A 21,222-nucleotide genomic window follows, 5' to 3' on the forward strand; every position below is an offset into this window, starting at 1 on the left:
GTAAGTTTGTGGTGGACAACATCATATTCGTAGGCTTCCTCTGGGTTCTCCTACATTATTATTTTCCAATTATTTTACAATAATCCATTTCCATTAATGAGCTATTTCATTTAGCCTACAGGCATAATCAAACTGATAGATAAACTATCTATCTAAGAACTAACGATAATCTGACAGAATTCTAGAAGTTAGATGTAACAAAGTGATAATTTCTTTCTTCGAGTCACTGGCTATGTAATAAGACACCCCGGACTTGATTTATTACGTTTTAGAGTATCTTTTTCACGAATTGATTGCGTACATTTTAGGAGAATATTTATCTTTCGTAAATTGCTGACAAATGTATTTCTAAAGATGTTTAACTTGCAATATGTAATTCTTGTCATAAAAACTATCCATCATTTCCCATTAAAATACACTTCGTGTTCAGTGAAGATCTTTCCAAAGAATTCGCACTTGTATTAGAAACGTTTGCTTCAAGATTTGTACGTTAAAATTGTGAGATTTCTTTAATTCGTATGTCTTCATAAAATTAATTACCACGTGCCAATAGATTAATCTGGTATGATGTACACAACAAAAACAAAAGAAACAATATAAACACTTAATCAATAACATTGTCACGAACCAGTAAAGGAATCCGACATTTAATATTTACTGCAACTCATTATACTTTCAAAGTAGTACTTAATTTTGATAAATTTTCAATGAAATAAAATCTACATATGCATTTCTTGCATATTGGAAGCTTTGCTACTCTGTTATATTAGAAGAAGCTCGAAAACCACATGCTAATATTCATTCGTATTGCTTTACTTTCTCCTTGATTAAGAAGCAAAAACGAAAAAGAAGACGCCGGTATAAAAGCCAAAGCCAAGCCTGAAGGGGTACCACTTGTAGTCTGTGAATCGCTGCAGCGTGTTGTAAAGAGAGAGGCTCGCTCAACTTAAGCCTAACGTGACAAAAAAAAAACATGGGAACGATTACTTTACTGGTGAGTGTGTTTGCTTTTTACCCCTCAGTGAGTACTTTTTTTTTTGTTACCCGTTACCTGCAAGTGTGCGTGTACGAAGAATAAAAATTTTGCAAAGCGTAAAAAAATACCACTACTGTTCACATTGTAAAAAAGCACGAAAGAATATTATTAGATTCACGTGTTGGTCGTGGTGCGTTGAGAAGTTTTCCAAGTGGGAGGGAAACAGGTTTTTCCTGCGTGCGAGACAGTCAATGCACGATTTTAGTGCAACTGGATCAAGGTGTATCTGGAACTACTTCTGCATGTTTCTTTTTTTTTTTTTTTTCAGTGTTGCAATTTTCTTAATTTAATTTGCATTTATAATATACTTGGCCAGTAAAGACTTGCGAGATGTTCCTTTCTGAGTGAATTGCCTGGAAAGTAAATGGAACAAGAAATTGAGCCGCAGTGAATCAGTGGTAAAGCGCTTACTTCTGGTGCGTAGGGTCCCTGGTTCTATCCAAACTCCCGCCAAGTTGATTTTGTGATGGACAAACACTGTGTTGTTTCGGGGTTCCTTCGTTTCCTCCTATTTTCTTCATTTCACCATTATCATTCCTCTCATTAGCACCGTCTTCCTTAGCCTCTGTGCATAATCGTGGGATGTTAAACTAAAAAAAAAAACTCTATTTCAAGAAATCCTGCGGTACTCAGCTGGAATTTTTCATAAAATCTAAACTATTACAAAATCCCATTGATTTTGTCAAATTTGAAAACTTACTAGAACTTATCAAACTTGCGGAAGATTTCCATGTTTAACAGACTACGTATATGATCTTTAGGGAATCTTTCTTAAAATGCTGAAGTGCTTCCTATTATTTGTTTTTGTTTGTTAAAAACATTAGCCAAAATTGTTAATGCAAAATTTTTGGAAAGATTGCCAACTAAACTATATATTTTCTGAGTTAAATAATCTCAAGTGCATAATTTTTCCTTTGGGAAAGGTACTTTGTTGAGACTAAAGAAAGTATCCTTAGGAGACTTCGGTGTAAAATCTAAACGAGTTTCTTCTTTTTCTTCTTATTTTTTTTTTTTTTTACAATAAGTATGGTTACTTAACGAAGTAATCGTTAGAACATATGCCTTTTCACTAAGCTTACTCCATTTTTTTTTAAAAAAAACTTAGTAAATATCTTAAAGTCAGTGAAGAACATTAACAATTTAGAAAGTGACCCAAATAAAATCTACAAATTGCTGTTACATGAGCTATTGATTCTTACAATTACTTTCGTCTTTAAAAATAATAAAAACAATATGTGCGTGTGTCTGTCATCAGCATTTCGAATACAAAGAAGTCACCCAGTCACCAAATTCTGTACACGGATACAACTTAACCAGTTCTAACCGCGTACAAAGCTTTTGTTTCGATTTTCGGCTCTAGGGGTGAAAACGCATATGTGGAAGTTTCTTACGGTTTGTAAGAATGCCTTGCCTATATGCAACCCGCATCACATGTTACACATGCAGGTTTACATAAGAGTAGAGGATAAATACTCAGTTAATGTATTTCCTCTCATTTCATCCAGGTTTTGAATTAAGACCTGGTAATGATGGGTGTTTATAGTAGCATATTATAAATATGGGTGCCCAAGAATTATGGCGTCATAATGTATGTACCCTAATTTCTGGTCTACAGGAAAAGGTTTTGAAACAGTTATTACTCTATCTGATAGCAAGAAAGAATATATTATAAAAATAAAGTGAAATTTTTGGTTTTACGTTCCAGACTTATGTCCTTCAGGCTAAAAGATTGCATATTATAAGCAGTAAGTGAATGTTTATGGGAAACTTAATAGACGAAGGAAGTGAGCAGAAACTGGAAAACATCAAGATAATCCACAGACACAATGCTGAGTTACATTATATATCCTTAGATCAAGCCAGATAATATTCATACCAGACTTGAGCGCTCTACTATCGAGTCACAACCATGTCTCCCCCACTAGAAAATTGAAATATTAACATTATAAAGAAATAAATTGTTGTACGCGGTCTATAATGGAGAAATAAGTAATTTTCTAAAATGAAGTAAACACTGATTTTTCTAACCAAAATAAGAACAGTATAATGCGAAATTAAACTTCCCAGCAATATCCCTTAAACATTTAGCTATGAACTCTCTATTTTTTACAGGACCTAGCAACATTAGATACCGATATATATATATACACTCAGTGCACTCATATTTAATGTCATAATTAATTATATTAGCGTACATTAAAAACAATGGCGGTGAAACTGGATTTTGTCCCCCTTCCGCAGAACCTTTTCTTAAAAGTGCTATGTGGATCAGTTTCAATGAGGAGCAGTCACTGATTAGAAGATATTTATGGATCATTTGGACGTAGGATTCCGAAGACGTTCTCTGTTCAGAAATAATAAAAAATTATAGAATTCAATTATGTCAGTTTGATTGTTCAAAGAAAGAAAGAAGGAAAGAAAGTAAAACTGCTTTTACAGTCCATGAGAAGCTGTGATCAGCCAGACTCGCAAGTTAAACATAAATGTTGATTCTTTCTCGCAGCTAATAAGAACCTCTTAAATCTTGAATTTGCTTTCGAATTACATTTGTTGAATAATAATAATATGAAGCAAACGTACTACTGAAGGAAAGGAAACGTACTACTGACTTTTACTATGGGATATGCTGAAGGTATTGAGTTAAAATGAAGATCTAAAGATAACCCTTTTACCAGACTTACATACAATGACCAGCTAGTCCGATCTCAAGACACTGAAGCCTTCACACTTTTATTGGGAATCAGAAACCCAATATTTCTCAATATTTCATATTCCATAAGTGAAAACGCTACACATCATTCTACTAGAGTTGATTTATATTTTCTGATTAACAATGTCCAATACCGGCGCCATCTTTGTTATTTTTGTTTCGCCCAATGATTTATATGTGGAACTATTATTTTTCCACTGATTTCTTTTTCAAATACATTTAAATGTTCCGTACTTCATGAAAATTAAGTATTCTTATAAATATTTAATAATCAAATTTAAGTAATATTAAAGTTACACGTAATGCAGATCCCCCTTGAAAGAAAAAAAGCGAGGTATACTAGTAATTAACTAAACTTGAAGGAAAAATGAGGTAAAAATTATATAATTATAATTCAAGTTTATTGAAAATGAACATAAAAATAAATCTAAGGGTTAAGATGGAGCGGGTACTCAGCATCGTTAAGGTATTTAACTGCAGATTTTTTGACTATATGCAAGGTTGCAGGAAGTATTTCATATCCGAAAGATGATTTTTTTTCCGACGAGAATTAAATATATTTGCTTGGTTGAACTACGAAACAAATATTAAGAAAAAATAATCATAGTCAGAATATTTATTTTTATTTCGATTCATGATCTCAGATTACGAGGAAAGCATAATAATTATGCTCTAAACCTATGATTATTCTGAATCACATCACACCAACCTTCACTGCACATGGTTTCATTTTATTACCGTTCAACTCCTGCAATAAATTATATCATTTGCCAGTGAATAGAAATTACTAATGTGCAAACAGGGGAAAATATTGAAAGACAAACATTTTTTCTCTCCACCTTTTGTGTGATAAGGTCTACTTACTATATTCTACAAGGAGAAAGCCTTTTACAGAAAGTATCGTTCTATAATTAGGTTAAATAGAAATACAACTATTATTAACTATCGTATACTTAAAAAGAAAAGTACGTTAGCGCTTCACTCATTTATGATGTGTTTAATGATGCTCACTCACACGTGTACTAGTTTAAATGATGTACAATATTTCTTGGTCTTCTTGTAACTAAGTCCTTTCATTTTGATTTATCTTTCTCTATAGAGATGTGTTTCGATATATTAACTAATACTTTCGCTTTTTCGTTGAGCGAAAGCCTTCACGCGTCGCTTCATTATCTGCGATAAATATTTTCACTTGATGAACAAGATAAGAGTATACTTGTATATGTTCAGGAGTTTTAATATAGAGAACTTACCTGTGCAGCCATCCGAAGAATTTAACTAAGTTAATAATAATTTAGATAAAAAAAAAACACGTGTCTATGATGTTAGTTTTCGATTCTTTTTAATGATAACAATATCATATTTTTAATCACTTAGATTAGTAAGTCAATATTGTATAAAGTATTTGTGTTATACATAGTCTCGCAACAAAATTTCATTGATTTATAGTTAAGTTTAAACCAGTGGTTTCCAACCTTGCCCACTAGGGATGGCCAGAACCGGTTCCTAGTGGAACCGGTTTTCGGGTCTGAACGGATCCGGTTCTAGAAGATCCGGTTTTTCGGATCCAGGTATGGAACCGGTTTTTCGGATCCAGGTCTAGAACCGGTTCTTCGGATCCAGGTCTAGAACCGGTTCTGAAACAGAACCGGTTCCTCGCGGAACCGGTTCCGCTGGAACCGAAACTTTGTGACCATCCCTTCGCTAAACCCAAGCTGCTGGCAAGCTGTGAACAGTATGCTAGATGAAATGGTGGAAGCGACAGGCAGGCGCCCAGGCGGCGGCAGCTTGTCTCATTTGGCTAAATAAACTGGGTAACTGGCAAACTCATTGGTTAAACAGGCAAACTGGCCAACTCATTTGGCTAAACACCCACTGGTGGAGCAAAGTTTTTTTTCTGGGGGCACAAGCGTGTCTGGGCGAGGAAGGCACAAGCGCATGGTCCTCTTTGCATTATTTTTGAAGGTGATCTTTATGCCTCATTTACGGGTCTTTGGGGGCTTTCGGATCCAGGTCTGGAACCGGTTCCTAAGATCCGGTTCTGGAACCGGGTTTTCAGATCCAGATCTGGAACCGGTTCCTAAGATCTGGTTCTGGAACCGGGTTTTCAGATCCAGATCTGGAACCGGTTCCTAAGATCCGGTTCTGGAACCGGGTTTTCGGATCCAGGTATGGAACCGTTTCCTAAGATCCGGTTCTGGAACCGGGTTTTCGGATCCAGGCCCGGAACCGGTTCCAGAACCGGTTCTGAAAATCGGATCTCCAAGAACCGGTTCCTTGCGGAACCGGTTCCGCGGGAACCGGAACTTTGTGGCCATCCCTATTGCCCACCTGGTGCTCCCTTTCGTGAAGCTTGCATACTTCACGACTCCCTCTATCTTTGGCGCTCGTTGGTCTAACCCCTTTATTGACTACTCAAATATTCATTATTATTATTATTATTATTATTATTATTATTATTATTATTATTATTATTATTATTATTATTATTATTATTAATAATAATAATAATAATAATAATAATACGCACAGATTTATATTTTTCCAGCTTTGTTTGTAATCGAGCCACAATCTTTGCTAAATAGTTACAGGTGGTATACTTATATGTGTAAAGAGTAGGTGTGTAAACGTTAGGGAAAGACAAAACAAGAATCTTGTACTTAATAATGTATTTTCCTACATTTACAGTACATAACAGCTTTTTCCAGTTCAGTAGAGTCCCGAAAACTCGGCATAATATGGATCGAAGGGTGATAGAGTTTGTGAAAATGCCGGGTTATTGGGAATGGGGTTGAAAAAGAATATTAAGTACGAGTGTTTCCTCAGAAAATACAGTACTGTACTTGCATGTGTTGGTTGCTTGAGAATATAACAGAGAATAAACTGCCCAACTATTAGGGATGAGCATGAAACGAGTCGAGACACAGCTCTTCCAATAGAGAAACATACATTTTTCGAGTCGAGACATCGCTTTTACAGCACATTTTCGAGACGAGACAGCCTCAAATTTTGTCTCGTGCGCATCCCTACCAACTACTTTTAAACAAAGGGAAAGTACTTACTTTATGAAGTCATAGAGCCTTTACTAACATAAAAATGAAAATTAATGAATACACACTGTACAGTAATTTATCTGATAAAAAAAAAGACATAAAAAATACTTTATATGAAGGCATAAAGATTCCTTCGACTTTGCAAAAACTAGTTACTTGACCTTGAACGGGACTGCGCGCGTTTTTTTCCGCCCTGCCAGGGTGTGGCCGAGTTATCCGGATTATCAAGTGCAGGGTTTTTGGGACTCTAACAGTTTTTTTTCCAACTAATTAAAAATTCTCAATTATTATTGGAAACAAAGGACATAACTTTCTAGTACCACAAAAGTCACGGTAGTTACTTGTACGATGTTCTCAAAAACTAGACATGAGAATTTACCTTCAAGAATATCATGTTGTTCAGCTTAATGTGATCTATCCATAGATATGTGTTTTACATTTGGGCAGTATTTTGGAAGACAAGAAAATTAAGATTTAAGAGTAAATTGCGATTTAGGGTATATGTCATTATACTATGTACTGTCACCTTGTAGTAACGTAATAAAGAGTTTAATGAGTGTATATTTCAGTGTAGCACTCTTACCTCAATAAGTGGCATGGTTTTCGTACAGCATTCTTTTCTAGTTTCCCAAATTCATTGATTTCTCTCTATTTTCTAAAAGGTTTTCAATGATCTTTTATGCTCACACCAACTGTGCACTCGCATGGGGTCTACCGGGTTCGGATTCCACCCCCAAAACTTCATAACTTCATAACTTGATATACATCTATAGAATTTCTTAATAAAACTATACTTGTGTAGTAGAGGCATGACTGATATAGCCTAAAAATTTGTGAGTACACTACATCTATACTCATTCTTTTCTTATAAAAACCTTCTAATTTTATATTTTTTCTAAGAATATAGAGAGCAGCACTTAACAATTATAGTCTTTCCGAGTGCAGAATAATACAGGTTCAATACTACGTAGTAATATGTACTAGTAGTGTCTTGTAGTATTCAACCACACCTAAAACTTTGGACTCCTCCCAACAAAAATTTCTGAGTGTGTGCCTGTCTCACATATATTGTGTTTAGCAAAATAATGTCTAGCGATTGCTATTAGTCTGAACTTTGGAGATTTTCTTTCCATTAAACGCGAATAATATAGTAGAATTTTGTGTTTGAACGGTATTTAGTAATCACCGTCTCTTCGTTACAACATTCGCTCTATTTGTATTTACGAATGTACCTTGTTTCTGACAGTAGCTTAAGATCATCTTGCCAGTTCCTCACGCCCTCCAAGTTGGGAACCACTGGTTTGAACAAACCGATGATTTGATTTGAGATTGATGTATCTTTCAGCAGCGATACCATATGAGACGTGGGCTTACAGCTTAACGTAGGATTCAAACCACATGAGATTCAGCTGGGAATCGAACCCGAATTTCCCACGCCAAAGGCACATACGCTAACCGCTTAGCCACGAGGGAGTTCCCGATGATTTGTGATTTTATTTGCTAACTACTTGTTATTGGCATTGTCTAATTTTTACATCTAAAATACTGAAACATCCAAGACATGGAAGCAACGCAAACCCCTGGGATCAGGAGGGCGGTTCTATAATCCAAGTCTCTTAGAGACGAGATAGTGTAGTGGAAAATGACCTATACGCCTGTTGTGAAGTTGCTGTTCTATACGCCTGTTGTGAAGTTGCTGTTGTGAAGTTGGATTCAGTGTTCGATCCTGGTTCGAGGAGTTTGTTAATAGTAAGTTATATTCTTCATAACCTCGATGTTGGATTAATATATGAAACTCAACTCAATAACACAAACACTCGTAATATTTTCTAAAATTTAAAAATAAAAAAAGTTTCTAAGGCGGAATTCAGTTATAGTTTAAAAGCATTGACTGAATTTTCCGAATAATCAATCGCGAAGTTTCTGAAATATTTGAAGATTTATTTTCTAGTCATGTTGCAAAGAAAAGACAGATATATAATAGCTAATGTGTAATAGTATATGGAGAGGATGGTGGGGTGCGGGGGTAATATGAAGGATTTGGAAAATAATTATTCATGTATTGTAGGTATTTCCAGAGAAGCAAAAAAAAAAAAAAAAAAAAATTAGAGACAGAGTCTCCAACTTCGACTGCGAATCTGATTTTAATGGGAGCGTGATTATATCTAATATATATACAAATATTTTATCTGATCGTATATCAGAAACGATATACACATATAATCTAGAAGCAAACTCTCCTGATAGATATAAAACACACATAACATCCTTCTTTGCTGGGTTGTCTATTTCTAAGAACTTTATATAACTCACTCGTGACTGAGCGGTTAGTGTACGCGCCTTTGGATTGGGAAAACAGGATTCGATTCCAGGAGGAAGCTCATGTGGTTCGTTAAGTTGTAGGTCCACGTCTCGTATAGCCCCGCTGCAGAAAGGGACGTTAAACTCAAAATCAAATCAAATCAAATCTATAAATTCTATACAACAAGAACCGGGAACCGCGTTGTAGAATACACCAATTATCAATGTATTTTGTTGGTTTTATTTGTGTCCACAAAGAAAAAGAGAGCAAACCTTATTAACATACTAATGAGATATAAAGATTAGCATAATGAAACAAATACAATAATAAGATTTCGATTTCACTTCTTTAAGATTTCGATTTCACTACTTCCTCGTAAGACTGCGGTTAAACTACATATTATTGAACTATAATCTGCTTAAAAACGCTCACTATTTCCTAAAACTATTTCTTGTTCTCAATTTATCAAAGCTAATATTCCAAATTATTTATCAATAAGCCGAGTCGATTGTTTTCGCACTACCCTCGAATTTTGTCCAGCGTTATGTGACCTTGTAGTAGTAGTTGTGTCACAAGATAAAAATGCAGTGAACGGTCGTAGTTGGTGGAGTGGACATGATGACCTTGGAAAGGTTATGTACACAGGTTTATTTGCATTCTGGATTTGCTCTTTCAATATAATGTATAGAATTATATTATTTTATAACGACTTATCAAAAAGATAGTCGTAAACCTGGTTCGTTTGCTGAGGTAAAAATTCGAAGTGGTAGTATTTCTTTGGCATTAAAATATTAGCTTCGATATTTAAATACCATTAATCTCACCTTTTTAATAAAAATGACAACGTCTATAAACGGTGCTAAACTGGTTTATTATTTGATATAACTTATAATATCCTTTTCTTAAAACTGTTAAGTACACAAACTCACTGACTAGGTAACCATAAAACATGTCCATAGCAACAACTATCCCATAATAATAATCTTACATATATTAAAAACATTCTTCTTTTGTTAATATGAAATTAACATACTACTAAGTATAGTGCACATGTATGAGTACTTTCTGCCCAAGGTACAGGTAAATATTACTCAAACCAAAGTATTTTGTTATAATTTATATAACTTTGTGTCTACAGAGGAAAAAAGGCTTAGTAAAGAAAACGCGCAGTTACGTTATTAAAATAATAACGGTATTTTAATGTCAATATAAAGTAGGAGTAACTTTTAATTCTAAAGAAACCTGTACTTACTTTGCGTCTATTCTAGTGTACGCTACCAAACAATTAGCAGTCAACAAAACTTGAGAAGTGCATTATGATAAACGGAAAATGACACATTACATTAAGTAAACTCGAGGCTGGTATAGAATATATAAAACTGTAAATTCTTTTGCCTGTCATCGAGACATGATCGAAACATAAGTTATTAAAGATATACACAACATGCATTGTTGATAGAAACAACTTACTGTGATGATTTACACTCATAAGTTGAAACTTAAATAATATTTCAGATAATGGAACACAGGGTACGCTCTTGTAATAGACTACCTGAAATGTCCATTCTTTGCACGGTAAAAATAAGTTTATGAAAATTTACTTAAAACCCTTTTCACCGTTTTGGATACGCATTTCAATAAAAAGTTAATGATGAAACCCATAAAATGTTCTATTTTAGGGATAAATTTTGAGCTCTGTTTTTTTAAGGATGCAACTTTTAATTAGAGTGACATGATAAAAAAAAAAAAAAACGGCCAGTTTAAGGTAGATAATACCCCTAACTATGTTGCAAAATTCATTTCAAACTGTTCAGCCATTTTCCTGTGATGCTATAAAAAAAAAAGATGTTTTACTTAATGTTGAATTTATACACTAATTTTCGCTTTCCTAACTTAACGGGTTCGTGAGATACTAAATTTTTGGCATAAACTATGATTTTTCGGGTCTTGTTTTAGGATACGAGTTTTAACCAAAGTAAGAGGATAAAATTCAGTACGAGGTAATTGATAACTACACCGAAAAATCCCTTTCAAGTGGTTTAGCTGATTTTTCGTGATTCAGCTGCCCACAAGATCACTTTTTTTTTTATTACATGGGTACGTGTGGATCTGTTTGTTATAATTAGAATTAACATTAAATATAACGATTAAAATTCCAGGCCAAATAGTGATTTAATGAGTAGAAAGAAAATCTAGATCAAGGGCGTCATTTCGGAAGGGCAGAAGGGGGCAATTGCCCCTCCATGAATTTGAGACATATAGGCCTATATGTTTAAACGAATTGTATAGTAATATACTAACATGTAAGAGAAAACATGAAATTCTTATGAGTCAATAATCTTGCTCCCTCTTAAAAAATTGAAAATGATGCTGTTGTCGTAGATACATTGTATAGATACAAAAGGTAAAGGAAATCTTTTAGTTTATATTGTCCCTTTGTTATACTTAGAAATACGAAAGTGGGCAGATGACAAACGCAAGTGAGTAACAATGGAAGAATCAGTACAAAGATAAAGTGGGAGCCAGTGGGAGTACTCAAGAAATGTACAGACATCACAAACTTGCATGACCTTTGACGGAACTGATGATCCTTCTTACCATAAGTTGAGCCTTATACCACTCAGCTATTGTATCCCCCAAGAAGATACAATATAAGAACAGCAGTCCAACATTTACTAAGTTAACTTTGGAGAACTCCTTTTCATCTACCGATAAAGAGAACAAAAGCTTCCCAGAACATATCGATCAACCTATGTTGTAATATTAGCAGCAATTATCATTCCACTGCATTATTATTTATGTAAAATAATATAACTGATAAAATCATTTAAACTGTCTCTAAACCATTTATTAGAATATCATGAAAAATAGATTTAGTTTTTTGGCTGTTCTTAGACATTGAAGATGCAGAGTGAAAAAAATATGTAGTGTTTGGCACCTTTTCTCACATAGGAATGTTTCAGTATTTATTAATATGTCAGCCACATACGAGCTTTTACTATCTGTCTTCTTGTTGCTAGTTTCATGTGTGACAATTGTACAGATGTTACAAGTGCAACAACCTTCCTTGCGTGGGAACAATGTATATCATCTTTCAATGCCAACAGAAAAAATGAAAGAAATGCAATTGTACGTTTGACACAAACTAAATTAAGTTAAGAGAATACTGTTTGTTTAAAATACTGTATGTACATACAGTATATAACTAGCTGAAATACCCGTTCTTTGCACGGGTAGAGTAGGTTTATGCAAAATATTTGAATTACATCGTATTTGAACAATTTTCCCTCTCTTCGAAGATACATTTAATCAAAATTGATGTTGAGAAACTAGTCAATCCAGATGTCAACTATGTTCAAAGAATCATTTTTAACCGTTGAATCGTTCCCCCACTTTCACCACTTTATGCATGCAAAGTGAAAAATTAAAATATTATAAGATAGATTGCTCTCTTTCCCTTTATAATTGGAACCTTTAATAAGAATTTTATATTCTGATTATATTCTGATATTCTATTTTTGTCTAGGCAGCCACGGTAGCTCAGTGGTAGAGCGTTCACCTTTAGTGCATGGGATCCTTCGTTCGATCCCAGTTCGCGCGAAGTGAGCTTTATGGTGGACAAATACTGTGTGTGGGAGTCTTCTGTGGATTCTCTCGTTTCCTCCCACTTTCTTTCCGAGTCTAGCCGGCATAATCGTAGGACGTAAAACTTAAAGATTTCATTTTTTCTATTTTTGGCTAAGATTTTGAACCCTCTTTTTCCCTCTTGACTCATAAAATGTTTCATGTGGAATATTGTACTGTATAGGCCAGAAACATGAACATTACGCAAAAATAACAAAAAACGACTGGAAGTTTTTGAAATGTGGGTGTGGAAAATAATGAGAAAAATTAGCTGGATCGAGCGGAAAACGAATGAGAGAATCTTGGAAATGGTGGAAGAGAAAAGAACAATTTTAGATATTATTAAGAGGAGGAAGAGAAAGTGGTTGGGACATTGGCTAAAATTGAACTATATTAGAGGGACGTGCTACAGGGTATGGTAGCAGGAAAGAGAGGGAGAGGTGAAGGAGACTACAATTAATGGACGATATAAAAACTGAAAAATCGTAAGTGAAAACGAAAAGGTTAGCGGAAGACCATGGAGCATGGAAGCTTCTCAGTTGCGGCGAGTGTCCTGCCCATATGGCAGAATACCTATGATGATGATGATGACCTTCCCTTTTAGGATACATATTTGTTAATGGGATGAGATGATAGACACATAGACACTCAACTAGGAGTAAGTACTAACTGTGTTCTAAAATTAATTTCCAAACATTCAGTCGTTTTCTCTTGACGGGATCACAAACAACAGACACCGTCAATTTTAATGTGATGGAAAAAGTAATAGGAAATGCTTTCTTTCTCTCTTAAAAGCGGAGTTTTTGAAAACGTCGGGGTATGCTCCGTTTATTTTTAATAAGGAGTTTATGCAAGTACATTCCGAGTTTCATGTTTTTAACATGAGGAGCTCGTGAGATACTCTATTTTTTTGGTACTCTATCTAAGTTTTGAACTTCTCTCCTTAGGAAACTCACTTTAATCAAAATGACATAATCAAATATCAATCCAACATAAGTGATAGTCATATTCAAAAAAATCATTTCAAACGGTTCTACCGTTTTTTCGCTGTGAGATCACAAAGAATATCACTTTCATTTTTATTTATAGTTACGAACGATGCGAACTACAAGTTATTAATTTCTTGTTTATTATTTTTATTTAAGATTAAAAATGCAAGTAACTTTAGAACAGAGACATGAAGCTACTGTACGATAAACAACACATTCGTCGGTTTCCAAATATTTACAAATTCTTTAAAGTTTATCCAAGGGTACATTGTAACTGTAGGTTTTCTCCGGTTTTCTTCGCTACTTTATTTCATAAATATTGCAATCATTATTCATATTCATTTATTACCTTTCTTCGTCATCCTACAAGGTATAAGTGCTATGATGTCATTTAAACCTGTCAGTCCAGCACTTCAACATAACTTTAGTTATTTGTTTCAGAATTCAGCACCTCTTTTTGAGCACCGAGTCTGCATGAGACATACACTTAGAGTTTAACGGAGAATTCCAGTTACGAGCTCCCAGCAGGAAGCAAAGGAGGATGTGATGCCCCCAAAGGCATGTGTGCTAACTATGTAGCCACGTCCTTCCAATAAAATCATTACAATGATTAGAACTGTAAGAATTAGTTGTGATGGCAGATTTAGAAGTGTTTTAAGATGGTTGATCTTTTCTGGTTAATTATCAAGAGATTGCTGTACATAGAAATTAATTTACTGATATTTAGTTTCTTCTTCCCTCCAGTAACACCCCATTTTTAAATAAAAAAGATGAGTCTTTTGTTTAATGTCCCCTGGTTATGCCCTTTAGGTTAAAGGATATCGCCGATTAATGGAAGTGAATGGTTGTGAAATTAAATTCTCGTGCTCTCCCACGGAGAATCGAACCCGGGACCACTGCACGAAACGCACACGTGCTAGCTACTAGACCAGCGAGAAGGACTATTTTTGAACGAAACGTTAGTCAAATCGTTAACATACATCTTTTGAGTACATGGTCCCAGATTCATTTCTTGCAGAGGGCATGTAATTTTTCATATTGATTCATCAATATGAGCTAGAATTGGCTGCTTATTTCTGAGTCCGATCCAGAAAGTTGGAAATTACGGAAATGGGTGCCAATGTACTGATCAATCTTCACAAGGGTAAAACTGAGGGGAAACGCGAGGACGTTATTCCACCACTTTCAGAAAATAACTATGGCGTCCCTCCACTTTCTAGGAAGTTGCAATGGGCAATAATAGACATAGGGGATGGCACAATGTCATGCATCCCCCTATCTTTTAAGAACCACTTTTACCCCTGACTCTTCATCAAATTAAAAACCATCTGGGCAGCTATAACTATGATGTTCTGTAAAAAAAATGGGAACATATTCGGCTTTATTTTTTTTTAAAAATTCCATCACCATACTGATAATTCTGAAGAACAATTTTGAGCGAATTTCTCTATTTAAAGTTGATTTTCTCTTTTCTTAAAGACTCTAAAATTATTCACGAAGAAATCATTATTTTATGATTCAGCAATGAAGGACAAAGTAAATAAATTACATATTTATTCAATGAGTACTCTCGCGATAAATTAGGTCTATGTATGATGACTGTGATAACATTCTTAAAAGGTTTGATCGATAATTACTAAATATTTTTGTTTATGTGTGTCGACAATGATTTCATTATTGTATCAGCAACATGAACCGAGCAGTGCCTGCGAAAAGTCCACCTACTTGTTTCTTATGAATGTCGCTTATGAGAGCTTAGATGAGGAAATATCACGGAACGCCGTCTCTGACATCTTGTCAACCGCAAAATAACTTATGCATGCTTTGCGTGAAAGTGTACTTGGGCAATACCAAGAAACAAAAGGCAAGTCAGAGCAAACGGTTGTTTTCTTGGGTGAAAGTTTCCTATAATACGTTCAATCTTTGTGTACGTGATTTTTTAAAAGATCTAGTTTTTTTTTTCGCCCTGCCATTATTTTTAAATGTTATGAATCTATCTGCTGAAGTAGTAACAAACAAAAAGCAAAAAAAAAAAAAAAAAAAAAAAGGAAAAATATTTCTTTTAGAATACATTTTCGATAAAATTACTTATTAGTCCTTAGACATATTATTTACTTTTGCAGTATTGTTTACATTGTTATTAGATAGTTATCTGTGCATTTAATATGATCTACTTTTTAAGGCTCAAGGACGTTGTTGGCAAGATCATTGACACGAGACGATCTATTGTTTTATTGAATCCACTGGAAACCAACCACATCGTTTAACTCTCCAATTGACTGGAAAATTTTCTAAAAGCAAACACACTTTGTTTTCGTGACAATTTCATTTCTGCAAGATTAAGCTACTGATGAACATAAGTAAAAAAAAAAAAAAAGAAAAAAAATCCATTGTCAGATTTCTAACTTTAAAATTTCTTCAATAAACGACTTCGAAAACGTTATTTCGGCACGACGGAGCTTCAGAGGTGCCTATTCCGCGAAGTATTTGGGCGCAATTCCCTTCCTGAAAAGAAATGTACAGGCGAAACCGGTGTTGGTTATGATAAAACCAAGATTAACTCGCGGTTTGTAGACTAAATTTTATTCAGTTTCGGAACTTTCTGCCGTTCTTAAAGCATCATTATGGCATTAGGCGCGACCTGCGTTCTAGAACGCGCATATAAGCGCCCCTGAGGAGCTCCCAATCGAAGTATACAGTAAGTACCAGAAGTGTGTATCACCGTTATGAAATGAAATGAAATCTTTGAGTTTTACGTGCCACGATTATGCCGGCTGGGCTAAAGGAGATAGTGATGAAGGGAAATGAATGACTATGGTGGAATGAAGAAAGTGGGAGGAAACGATATAACCCCGAGGAAACCCACGCACGCTGTGTTTGTCCTCCACAAAGTTCACTTGGCGCGAGCTGGGATCGAACCAAAGACCCCACGCATCACAAGTGAACGCTCTACCACTGAGCCACCGCGGCTCCGTCACCGTTATGAGAAGACTAACAACGATAGATACAGCACAATCTTCTAGTTAACAGTGTGCTCTTTTTACATATAAAACTAAACTCCTGGCACAACAACTCTTAGATGGCCAGCGTCTATCAACTGGCTTGTGGAACTCAATTCACGCGTTTGACTCATTCTTCTTTCTTTAGAAACAGTTCTCCAACTGTCTTTACGACGCTGGGTGGACGCTGCAATCCCAACACTATGTAGTGAGCAGCAACGGGCACCTACCTTTCCTTTGACCATACTACTTGACTTTTGCTAATCTCAAGGAAAACGGGTATTCCAGTGTGGCTTGGGCGTTGGCATTTATTTTCACATATACAGTGCATAAATAAATACAGAATCTGTCTCATCAGAATACGAACTATCATTTGTTATTGGCGTTGAACGGGATACTTTCTAGCGCCACAAAAATTCGTTTTCTCCCAATTTTCTCAACAAAATACGTACGAGAATTTACCATCAAGTATATCATTCTGTTCATATTGATATTATCTATGATTGACATATGTGTCATCTTTGTTAAAATATAATGGTTAATTCAAGCATGATATTGAGCTATAACTCATTAACTACACTGTGTATTATCTTCCTAATGTCATAATGAAAAGCTTGATGAGGGCATAGTTCAGTAGCAGTTAAAGCTTAATAGGAGACGTGGTTATCGAACAGCATACATTTTAATATTTACGAAAAAAAAAAATAGAACAGGTGCCCCGGGTTTGTCAAAAACTATTCATGAGGAAAATTAACATTTACATAACTTTGTTAACCTCAATAAGAACTATCGATTGGTATATGTCTCATTTTTTTATTTTTTTTCTTGTTATACTTAACTAACATTATAGAAATTTTAATCTTTTAACAATTTACGTTAATTATGTATTATACATTCACTTAGTTATAGGAATTTGTATTAATTATATGTACGCATTAAGATTAAAGAAGAAAGACAATATTTTCAGTGCTACATTGTAACTAGTGAATATATACTTTAAAAACAAATATCTTTAATAACTAGTCAATTTCTATGTAATATGAAGTATGTTAGTACACGTATTTTTAGTGTAAAGAGAGAGAGAAATGTTAGCGTTTATAGTTTTGTTATAATCATTTTATTCTTAATCATTAAAAGTTTCACACACACACACACACACATATATATATATATATATATATATATATATATATATATATATATATATATATACTCCGCGTTTGCTTCTTTGAATTTGCCTGTCTTCTAACCTTGAACTACAGCTGACGCAATTCTTAAAGGGAGTACTTAACAAACAGTCACTGAGTCTTGCATTGTCAGCCCAGGAAAAAATTCAGGACATAAATTTACAAAACGACGCGAGAAAACTTTCTTATTTCTCGTTTCTCATCGGGGACACTATTTCTAGTGATACAATGTGAAGCGTTGGAAGGGGAAAAGTACACAAAAAGCCTTGTTAGTTGTAAATTTTCTAAATAAATTGAAACATAAAAAATGGTAACTGAAAAAATATTTTCTTGTATAGTAATTTCGATTTGTTATAATTTGTTATAAATGTTTAGGTTCTAAATTATGTACACAGAAATTGAAAAGCTTTTGCTTCATCTCTGCTTGTGCGAATCGACTCGATTACACTGTAAGTATGGCATTCAATATTTTGAATTCACAGCAGAAGTTAACTCGGGATTGAGTTAAGGGTAAGCAAGAGTGGATAGAGGTAGTATGGATTAAGAGTTTCTGTTTGATATGGAGCATGGATACTATTCATTATTTACTCCAGCTTTGTAAAGTATTTTCTGTGTGTATGTGTATGGAGAGGGCATAATAACTCAATGTAAAAGAGAGATACATTAAACCAGCCGTACTAATGAAAGCTTTATGCGCGTGTTAAGTTTGTTATTTATTATATTAATAACTAGCTGTAAGCACCCGGCATTCCCGGTCTTAATTCAGAATCTGAATAAAAATAGAGGAAAAAGAATGTTCTTAAAGAATTTTCCCACAACCATTCCATATCTAGGTATTTACCCTCTGCTGTTATGTAAACCTGCACAACCATTGGGTAATACTGGTTGAATTCTTCGGAAGAGCAAGAAAAGTATTGTACGTACATTGTAAGATATATTTTGGCCCCTCACAAATCTTCATGAGCTGAAAGTCTTTGTGCACGATTAGATCTGGTGAAGATTTTATTAATACAAAATTTGGTGGCTCTAGGAGCTGATGAAAGGCACACACACACACACACACACGCATATATATATATATATATATATATATATATATATATATATATATATATATATATATATATATATATATATATATATATATATATATATATATATATATATATAATTTCATTATTATTATTATTTTTAAATATACATTTCTTTATGGAGTTTTCGATTAATATAACCAGGTGTTCCTTCGGAACCATTGACTTGCTGTATACTCTAGGTTAAATTGTGATTGGTTAAAAGTTATAATTGTTTACACATTTTTTAAAAGTTGTTTAACTAACTTTGCGATTACACAATATTAATAATCAACTCTAAATACGGTTACGAGCTGTTAGTGGTAGTATGTTTCATGTGGGTTGGTGCTAAAGCTTGCTTAATATTGCACTGTACTAAAGATAAACGGTAACAACTGTCTGTAGTTAATATATATTGTGTTCATATTGCTTAGTGTTCTATTGTGTTTGACATGGAATAAACACTTGTGGATTTTATACACGTAATTACAACCTTACTTGCATTTAATACGATCATTGTTTTAGTAATAAACAGTGTCGCCCGCGTAGCATAGTCGCTAACGCTCTTGTCTTTGGTGCCAGCGGTCCCAGGTTTGATTCCTAGTGGTGACACACGGTCGAAAAAGTGTAAAAGCTCTTTCAGGACAGCCATCCTGAATGAGGTTTACCTGGGTTTCCCAAATTAACTCAGGCAAATACTGGGATGGTACTTAACATAGGTCCCAACTCGCTTCTTTCCTTCCCCAATCGTTACTTCCTTCCCTTTTCTCGGATAATGTGATCGTTGAGGGACATCATTCTTCCTACGTGACGGGCTAACATGGCCATAGATGCCGAAAGCCTAAAAACCTAATTTCTAAATCCCTAAATAATAAACAGCAGAACACGTTCATGTTCGGCACCATCTCTATCCATTTTATAATAAATGCAAGCAGACAGAGAGGTAGCTAGCGTAACAGAGCGGCGATTGTTATCTATTAGGAATTATCATTACTCACAGACTGATATGATTTTGTATTATAAGCAGCGCCGTAACTTAGATTTTTTTCTGGAGAGGCAAACATTAATACGCGTATTTGGGCCCCCTAGAAAAGTTGTTTTTCTAATTCTTAGGTCCTCTCTTTCCATCTTTCTCTTATTCTTTATGGCCCCCCCATAGCCCGTGGGCCCTCCCGAATGGCAAGGTCTGCGTCGCCGTTAGTTACGCCCCTGGGCCCGTTCCATACATGACAAAGTAATTAAGGGGACAATATTGACAAATCTCAAAGCCATACGAATAAATATTATTTCTAGGGCCCCTAATGGTAGACATCTTTTTTACTGAAATGGCCCACAATTAAGTTTTTATTTTATTTACCTTTTGTGCTGTTTTGTTTACGTAATGTAGTGAACCTGTTTGATGCTTCGTATCGTATATTGAGTAAGAACATTTTGTCATGAATTAAAAAAAAATGATAAGACACCTTTTAAAGACATTCTTTTGTTAATAAATTCCCACTAAAAAGTTAAAAATAATTTTGTTTATGCAAGACTAAATAAAAAGAATGGAGTGTGTCATTTTAAGAATTTATAAAGTAACTGTAAGCCTATATGAGAGCGCATCCCTTTTTTTTAGTCACGCATAAACATTTTTTTTAAACTTTTAAGTGCGACTTGATTAATGAAAGAATATCCTTAAAATGTTTATTATTATCTTTTTTTATTATTGTTAATGTTTGCGTCCTTGGCATAGGGTGTTTATTTTGGTAAGGTACCGTAAAGTACGTTTCTATACTACTAGGGTATATTAAAATTTAGTTTCCTATGCGTTACTACATACATTAAAAAACATTTTTTTAAAGAATTACTACCGAATATTACTACCGCTCCGCTAATAAGAGGGAGACAGATTGAGGATACCAAACACCCCTACCGTTGATTGAGAAATATTTAGGTGTCGACACTGATGAGCAACATCTACATATGAATTTGAATGTTTTATGGGCTTTAGACAATTGATTCAGACCGGGAAACATGGGGGACAGAATGTTGGAAGTAAGTAGTCCAGTCCCTAGTTTGAATGCCTGGAATGAGTAAGGACTCTTCCCCCCTTGGTAAAACCTGCCGAAATTGGAAGCAATATCAAAGAAGCACTGCTTCGAAAAAAGAGGGAGCAAACATGCATAAATAGTCAGAGTCGGATTTAGGTTTAGTGGGGCCCCAAGCTGTTGAAGGTAATGGAGTCCTTTATGTGTCCAGATGAACATACGCAC

At 34.6% G+C, this 21,222-nt stretch overlaps 1 protein-coding gene across 1 annotated transcript in view; it reads left to right on the plus strand.

The window, feature by feature from the left end:
* Positions 1-880: 880 nt before the first annotated feature.
* LOC145693474 (uncharacterized) overlaps positions 881-21,222 on the plus strand; it is a 76,657-nt gene continuing 56,315 nt past the window's right edge. The window contains exon 1 of the mRNA XM_081769510.1: positions 881-994. Within this exon, the coding sequence (XP_081625636.1) occupies positions 974-994 (21 nt within the window). The 5' untranslated portion in view covers positions 881-973. The remainder of the gene's footprint in view (positions 995-21,222) is intronic.

Source organism: Thermobia domestica, chromosome 1, assembly GCF_964235325.1.
Source record: "Thermobia domestica chromosome 1, izTheDome1.hap1.1, whole genome shotgun sequence".
In the NCBI taxonomy this organism is placed as follows: domain Eukaryota; kingdom Metazoa; phylum Arthropoda; class Insecta; order Zygentoma; family Lepismatidae; genus Thermobia; species Thermobia domestica.